This window comes from Octodon degus, unplaced genomic scaffold (assembly GCF_000260255.1).
Source record: "Octodon degus isolate 3935 unplaced genomic scaffold, OctDeg1.0 scaffold00430, whole genome shotgun sequence".
Lineage (NCBI taxonomy): Eukaryota > Metazoa > Chordata > Mammalia > Rodentia > Octodontidae > Octodon > Octodon degus.
The window spans coordinates 104,466-113,206 of record NW_004525006.1 but is presented as its reverse complement, the minus strand read 5'-3'; the positions used below and the strand labels follow the sequence as shown (position 1 = coordinate 113,206).

The 8,741-nt window shown below is 34.9% G+C and overlaps 1 protein-coding gene across 2 annotated transcripts in view; it reads left to right on the top strand.

Moving 5' to 3' along the window:
- LOC101582866 (guanylate-binding protein 6-like) overlaps positions 1–8,741 on the top strand; it is a 33,309-nt gene that overhangs the window by 11,289 nt on the left and 13,279 nt on the right. For both annotated transcript variants that reach the window (XM_023708664.1, XM_004648532.2), the window contains 2 exons: positions 2,489–2,598; positions 2,800–2,996. In XM_023708664.1, the coding sequence (XP_023564432.1) occupies positions 2,489–2,598; positions 2,800–2,996 (307 nt within the window). The remainder of the gene's footprint in view (positions 1–2,488; positions 2,599–2,799; positions 2,997–8,741) is intronic.

Below are 8,741 nucleotides of genomic sequence, written 5' to 3'. Positions count from 1 at the left end.
TGCTCTTGGGGATCAATACCTGCTATGTGGCCCTGGAAAGTCATTTCATAAGAAGGCTCATACCTGTGGGATGTTTTCCATCAACACTGCCCAAGTCAAGCAATTAATTTTTCAGCTGTACAGGGCCCTGCATGCTGCCATCACTCTTTCACCACATACAGTGCAGCATTTTGGTACGTGGAGTGGAAGGGGCTGAGGCACCAGCCCCATCTCAGCGGCTGAGCGGAGGCCTCTAATCCACTTCACATTTGAAGCTGAAGTGTACATTTGAGTGTTTCTTATAGTGAATCTCCCCAACTATACTTAGAACATTCTGGAAGTCTCTGATATGCCTTTAAATGTGCTGGTTCTATAGAACATTTTTTCCTATGGTGAATATTCTGTGATGGAATTGTGTTAGTATATACAGCTACTTTCTATTGATTCAATGAAAAGAAAGATATGTACTAATAATGTTTGGACAGGATATCATGTCTGCATCTTGTACTACAAATAATGGCCATGAGGATAACGGTAGGCAATGTATTAATTATTGAATCTGTCCTACTAATCAGTTTTGAAATTGTCTCATTGCTATTTGTTTCTCAATAAAATTAATAAAAAATAAAAAGAAAAACATCACAAAAATATTAAGCCTCTCTGCCATCATGAAAGGAGAATTAATTTTTCTTGCTTCATCAAAAAAGGAATTTTGGTATTTTAGCATCCTAACAATACATGAACGTAATGATTGGTCATTATTCCCTTCCTTGATGATGTATTTGAGAATAGTGTATAAAATCAAATATTCTCAATTTCTGTCAAAAGAAGTGATAAATTTGTTTATGGTTTTCAGTTTTATTTAGACATAATCAACAAATAAAGTTTATACTAGGGTGTATATTGGAACGGCATTTTTATATATATTGTGAAATGCCAACAAATAAAATTATCCACATGCAATCGCTGTTTTCTTTGTCCTTGTTGCAGTGTAACCATGTATAACCTAGCTTTTTAGCAAATTCAAGTATACAATGTTGTGCTATGTTAGCTATGGTTACCAAGCTATTTCTTAGCTCTCCAGAAATGATGTATATTGCATAACTAAAGTTTCATTTCTTTTGTACATGGTCTGTACATTTCCAACAGCCTCCAGATCTTAAAAACTACTACTGCATTTTCTACTACTATGGATTGACTTTGTGTTTTGTTTTGTTTTGCTTTGCTTTGTTTTACTATTTCATATCCAACCACTAAAAATGATAGTGAGTGTTTGCCTTTTTGCATCTGGCTTGTTTCACTAAGTGTATCACCCTTAAGGTTTTTTCTTGTTAACATAAAATGTAAGATTCTCTTCCTTTCTCTGCTTAGATAAAAGTATTCTCATTATGTTCACTTGCTCATCCACTGAGTGATCCTGTATGCTCAGACTTTTTTCAAATGGTGCCTGTTATGAGCTGTGATGCAGTAAACACACAGTGCACTGATCTCACTTCCTTGGGATATATACCTAGAATAAATTGCTGGGTCATACAATGATTCTACTTTTTAATATTTTAAATAAAATAAAATATATTTTCTGTAATATCTGCATAAATTTTTATTTCAATCAATAGACAAAATGGCCCCTGTCCATTCTCAACCTTCATCAACACTTGTTATGTTCTACTTTTCATAATAGTATAATTCATGATCATTTTATCTCTCCTGTTTGCTTGGTTTTCTATTTTCCTGAGGATTAGTGACAATGAACACCTTTTTGCAAATCTCCTGATTTTATATATATTTCCTTTGAAGAAATATGTATTAGAGTTGTTTGCTCATGTTCAATTAGATTTTTTGCTCAGTTTTTCTCTTGAGTTGCAAAAATTCCTTAAATATTTTAATATTAACTTCTTACCAAATACATGGTTTAGAAAACATTTTCTTCTGTAATGTACTGGCTTTTCCAAATGATTGATTCCTCTCCCACCAGGAACCATTTTAGTAGAATGCTGTTTGACATGTCCAAATTTTTCTTTGTCCCCTGTCCTTTTTGTTGTCATATCAGAACAAATAAATAAGAAAACATTATCACCCTCATATAAAGAGAAATTTTTCCTTTTACTCCTCTTCATAACTGTAGTGTTCAAATATATTTCTTTCTTACCACAAATTTTGTACTTGTTACCCAAAATCTCCAAAATATACATTTTTCTTATATAAGATCTATGTATCAGTAAATATGCCAAAATGAAGACATTAATGTCCATCACTGAATATACTATGTAAAACCTCCCCCAGTACTAGTGCTTCTGCATGTTCTCTGATGTTTTCTAATATGTGGAAAGCAGAACTTCATAAAGATTATAATCTTCTTTTCATATAACATTACTATAAAATTATAATAATGGTTGGAGCTATTACTTGCAGTCTGTCATCTTTGCATAGAATTTGCAAATAAAAAACTGATAATGTTAATGTCTGAATGAAATTCTGGAGTAGACTCCTAAACTCCTTTGATTTCTAGGGTGACCCTAAGAATGACTCCTGGATCTTTGCCCTGGCAGTGCTTCTGAGCAGCACAGTTATCTACAACAGCATGGGCACCATCGACCAGCAGGCCCTGGAGCAGCTGCAGTATCCTTCCAGAATCTGAGCTATGAGATGACATGGGGAGCTTTTGGGAAATAGGATTGAAATATTTTTTGTTCCCTGTGACTTAGATGATTTTGGTGGATCATGAGTGACCTTGGGCAAAAAAGATTGTTTATGATAATTCTCAGTGAAGGAAACCTGGGCATTATTAGTAGGAGTATTCTTTTCCTTAACCAACTCCAGTTATGTGACAGAGCTCACAAAACACATCAGGTCAAAGTCTTCCTCAAATTCTGATGGAGTACAAGATTCGATAGAGTTTGTGAGTTTCTTCCCCAGCTTCTGCTGGATTGTACGAGATTTCATGCTGGAGCTGAAGTTGCAGGGTCAGCCCATTACAGCAGATCAGTACCTGGAGAATGCCTTGAAGCTGATTCCAGGTACTGGAGCAGAGTCTGGGTGGGGGCGTTTCTTTCATCTAAGGTTCCATTTGTGCTTTAAACTGGCTGGAAGCCTTTGGAAGTGGGCATGGGTACAGGTTGAAAGCTCTAAAAAACTGAAGTTTTCATTTCCTTTAAAATGGTAGATTATGAAATACTGTGAAATTATTCAAAACCTAGTGGTTATTTGTTATGAATTTTTATTTTTGCCCCCAGATTCCAAGGGATACTACAAGTTTCTGAAATCAGTCACTTGTGTATCCTACTTTGCTGTCTGTTTCCTCTGGTTAGAACAATTGCTCTCAGAGTTGTTAAACTTGAAACTGCTGTGCAGAGCATGCTCTCAGTGTGTGTGTACTGGTTACATAGTTAGGAACCATGCTTTTCAACAAGGAATAAGATTTCCTAGCCGTGATATATAACTTTCTAAAAGTGAACACACAAAAATAATTCTATGTTCTGTATAAATCAGAGAAAGCATTTGCATTTCCTTTTATGCCTATTACGTTTCTGTCACCATTACCATCCATTGATTAACTTTACATTGATAGCACACATTTCTATTCATGCCATTATATTTATTCATGCTGTCCTTTCAAAATAAGTAACAGTGTCTGACAAATTACTTGTCCATTATTTACATCAGTGTTTATCCAAAGTTATTTTGTGAAAAATATCACTTCTGAGGGCCCACAAGATAGCTCAGAGGATTAATTGACTCCTTAGGTAAGCGCAGGCACCAGAGTTAGACCACTGACACATGCTATACTGGTCCTAACCAGGGATGCAACCAGGCATGGTGGCTTACACCTGTAATGCCAGCACTGGGGGAGGCTGAAAACAGGAAGATCACTATGAGTCAGCTACATAGTGAGACACTGTAACAAACAAACATATTTAAAAAATGTGGTTCATTTATTCTTGGTTTCATTTTCTACAGCTGCTTTCTCAAAACCTTCTCTGAAAAACTGATAAGAAAAGAAATTGTTAAATCAAGCACAATACTTTCTCACAAAGACAATGGAGTAGTTGTGATTTTTTTTTGTTTTATTGAGAAACAAGTATCAGTGAGACAGTTTCAAAGCTGATTAATAGGACATTTTCAATAATTAATACAATGTACATTGTTATTGTCTTAGTGGTTATCCATAGCCCAAGAAGCAGACAGGATAACCTGTCCAAACACTCTTACTACAAATCTTTCTTCTCACTGAATTAAGTGAAAGTAGCTGTATATCTATCCCAACTATTCTGTATATACAAATACAAAATAGTCCTTCCTCTTTACCCCTGTTTTTAGTTTAGTCCTCTTAGAGATGGGTATTCTATTGGTATCTAAATATTACAGGTGCTTGAATTCATCAAAATCCAAAACAGTCCAGTAGTCCACAATAGGACTGGGATATCGAAGAAGTTGTTGACTAGAGCCTTTTACAGCTCAGCGTATTAATGTGACTTTACTTTATATATCTCATTCTGGCATTTGTCTGGAATGCCAGAATGACAGGCATTCCAAGTGTGAACCTTCTATAACAAATTGCTATCTTCAGTGCAGTTGCTTGATTCACAAGTATCAGCATATATAGTTAGTTGGATTGAGAATCCAACCAATTAAGAGCTAATTACAAAACCCTGCTGATGTTTCTCAGGATCATTGCCTTGCCCATCTTGTGTGTACAAATGTATGGCTTTGTCCCTGTCCTGTTTCCAAGGTTTTCTCCTTACTCTCTCCTTGTTGTCCAATCAAGTTCTCACTTTCCTTTTAGTTGTGTTATATCTTTCTATTTGTATTTCTTCTTTTGAGTTCTTAACTAGGAAGACAATACGATATTTACACATGTGGTTCTGGTTTATTTCACTTATGAGTACATCTTTCAAGTAGCATGCCCTTAAAAATGAATGCTTCAAGTTTATCATTCTCTCTATCTATCTGAGTAATACTCCACTGTAAAAAATGCCACATCTTTTTCAACCATTCCTCATGTGATGGGCATCTTGGTTTTTCCAAGATTTAACTCTCACAAATTGGGCTGTTATAAACATAGGTACACATATATCACTATGATATGATGTTTTCAGTTCCTCTTGGAAAATTCTGAGTAGGAGGGTAGCTGGCTTGATTGGGATTTCCAGTCTTAGTTTCTTAAGGAGTGTCCACACTGTTTTCCATAATGGTTGCACCAGTCTACATTCCCACCAGCAGTGGAGAAATGTTCCCTTTTCCCCACAGCCTTTCCAACATTTGTTATTGGTTGATTTTTTTATGATAGCCATTGTTTCTGAGGTGAGATGGTATCTCAGTGTTGTTTTAATTTGCAATTCACTAATGGCTAGTGATGTGGAGCATTTTTTCATGTATTTATTCGCTTCTCAAATTTTGTCCACTGAGAAGTGTGTGTTCATCTTAGATGCCCATTTCTGGATTGGGTCTTTAAATTTAGGGGCCCTAATGTATTTTATTTTATTTTATTTTATTTTATTTTTATTTTCAAAGTTTTATTGATAAACATATAGCAATGAGACAGTTTCCTAATGTATTTTAGTTCTTTATAAATTCTAGATAGCAGACCTTTGTCTGAGTGCTTATTAGTTAAGATTTTTTTTCTAAATTGGGGGTTGTCTTCACTTTGTTGGTAATTTCTTTTGAAGTGCAAAAACTTCTCAATAAGAGTTGGAGTCAGTTGGTTATTCTTTCAAGTGTTACCCATGCGATTTGATTTTTGTTCATGAACTCTTTGCCTACCCCATGTTTTCAAGAGTTCCTCCTACTCTCTTTTCCAGAAGATTTAGTGTTTCTGTTTTAATATTGAAATGTTTAATCCATTTTGACATTATCTTAGTGCATGGTGATAGACCTGGGTCAAGTTTTACTTTTCAGCATATAGAGAGCCAGATTTTCCCTTTCTTCCAGTAAGCATGTTTATTCCCTTCGTCAAAGATCAGGTAGCTGAATGTGTTTGTAGAGGTCTCTGCATCTTCTAATCTATTCCATTGATCCTCAGGTCTATTTCTTTGCCAAAACCATGTTGATTTTATCACAGTAGCCTTGTAGTATATTTTGAATTCATGAATTGTAATTCCTCCTGCCTTGTCTTTGTTGGCAAGGACTACCTTTGCTAATCTAGGACATTTCTCATTCCAAATAAATGTTAGAAATGATTCCTCTAGGACTGAGAGGTATGTTGGTGGCAGTTTGACAGGGATTGCATTAAATCTGTACAACAATTTTGGCAGTATGGCCATCTTCACGTTGTTGTTTCTTTCTATTCAGAAGCAGCGAATGAATATCTTTCCATTTTATGAAATCATCTACTATCTTTTTTCAGAGTACTGTAATTTTGTGAGAAAAGATCTTTGACTTCTTTAGTTAAATGAATTCCAAGGAATTTCATTTTCCTTGGTGCTATTGTAAAAGGTATTGTTTCTCTTATTTCTCTCTCAGTGTGATTGTTATCTGTGTAGAAGAATGTGATTAACTTCTGTGTATTGAGTTTGTATCCTGCTATGCTGCTGAATTTGTATATCAATTATAATAGCTTTTTGGTGGAACTTTTTGGGTCTTCCAAGTAAAGAATGATATCATCTGCAAATAATGATAATTTAAATTCTTTTTTACCTATTCTTATTTCTTTTATTTCTCCCTCTTGTCTAATGATCTGGCTAATAATTCCAAAACTATATTGAATAGTAGGGGTGTTAGAGGACATCCTTGTCTTGTACCAGATCTGAGAGTAAAAGATTTCAGTTATTCCCCATTTAGAATTTTATATTAGCCATTGGGTTGTCATAGATGGCTTTTATCAAATTGGATTAGAGACCTTATATTCCAATTTTCGGTATGACTTTGAATATTAATGAGTGTTGGACTTTGTCAAAAGCCGTTTCTGCATCAATTGAGATGATCGTGTGGTTTTTACATTTCACCCTATTTATATAATGTATTGCATTTATAGATTTTTGAATATTGAACCATCCTTGCCTCACTGGGACAAATCCTACCTGGCCGTGGTGTATGATCTTCTTGATGATTTGCTGTTCTACTTGTTAGGATTTTATTGAGGATTTTTGTATTTATGTTCATGAGGGAGACTGGCCTATAGTTCTCTCTTTTAGTTGTGTCATTTTCCTGGTTTTGGAATCAGCATAATACTTGCCTGGCAGAATATTTGGAATGACCTCTTCCTTTTCAATTTCATTGAAGAGTTTGAGGAGTATAGGTATTATATCTTCTGTAAATTTCTCATGAAGTTCAGCTGTGAATTCATCTGGACCTGAATTTCTCTTTGTCAGTAGGCTTTTTAATTCATCTCATATTTCATTGGCTGTTATTGGGCTATTGAGAGTGGTTATATATTGTTGTTTCAGTTGTGGTAATTTGTATCTTTCTAGGAATCTTTCAAGTTCATCTGTGTCTTCTATTCTGTAAGCATAAAGATTCTCAAAGTTGCTACTCAATCTTCTGAATTTCCACTGGGTCTGTGGTGATCACACCCTTTTCATTCCTTATTGCTTGTATTTGAATTTTTTCTTTCTTTTTTTGATGAGGTCACCTAGGGGCTTTTGATTTATTTGGTTTGTCAAAGAACCAGCTTTTTGATTCATTAATTCTTTAAACTGTTTTCTTTGTCTCAATTGAATTAATTTCTGCTCTAACCTTTATGATTTCTTCTGTCTTTGGGCTCTGGGTTTTGTTTGCTCTTCCTTTTCTAGATGTTGGAGTTGCAGCATTAATGTGTTTATTTCTTCCCATTCTGTTTTCCTGATGTGTGAGTTCACAGCTTTGAATTTCCCTCTGAGAACAGCTTTCATCATATCCAATAAATTCCCATAAATTGTGGTTGAATTTTCATTAAATTGTACAGGGGGCCAGGGAGATGGATCAGTAGAATAAGCACCTACCTGGCAAGTGCTAGGGCCTGAGTTCAATCCTCGGTTGTGCCAAAAAAAAAAAAAAAAAGAAAGAGATGTCATTAAATTGTAGATATTGTTGAATTTCTTGTTTAATTTCATCTGTGACCAATTGGTTGGTGAGTAGGGTGTTGTTTAATTTCCATGTATTTCGGGGTTTTTTTGGTTTGTTTTGTCATTTACTTCCAGTTTCATTGTGCTGTGTTCAGATAATATGCATGGGATAATTTCTGTTCTCTTGCATATATTTAAACATGACCTATGTACTACTGTGAGGTCTATTTTAGAAAATGACCCATGTGCAGCTGTAGTTGGGTGGAACACTGTATATGTCCATGAAGTCCACTTGTTCCAAGTTCTGGTTCAGTTCTGCTACTTCTTTGCTACTTTTTTGTCTGGTTGACCTATCTTTTTGGGATAAGGGGGTGTTAAGTTCTCCTTTTAAGATTGTGGTATTGGATATTAGATTTTTCATATCCATTAAGATTTGTCTTATGTAGTTGGATGCTCTTGTGTTTGGTGCATAGATATTTATGATTGTTACCTCTTCCTATTGAATTTTTCCCCTACCTAGTATATTGTGGCCTTCCTTATTTCTTTTGATCATTCTTGGTTTGAAGTTGAGACAGTCTGAAAACAGGATTGTTACCCCTGCTTCATTTTGAGGTGCTGGTTTATTTAGTATTAATTTCCATCCTTTGACTTTAAGCCTATGAATGTCTTTTTGAGTTAAGTATGTTTCTAGTATACAGCATATTCTTGGATTTTATTTCCTAATCAACTGTTCCAGTCTATTATTTCTTAATTGGTGAATTGAGTCCATTTACATTGATGGTT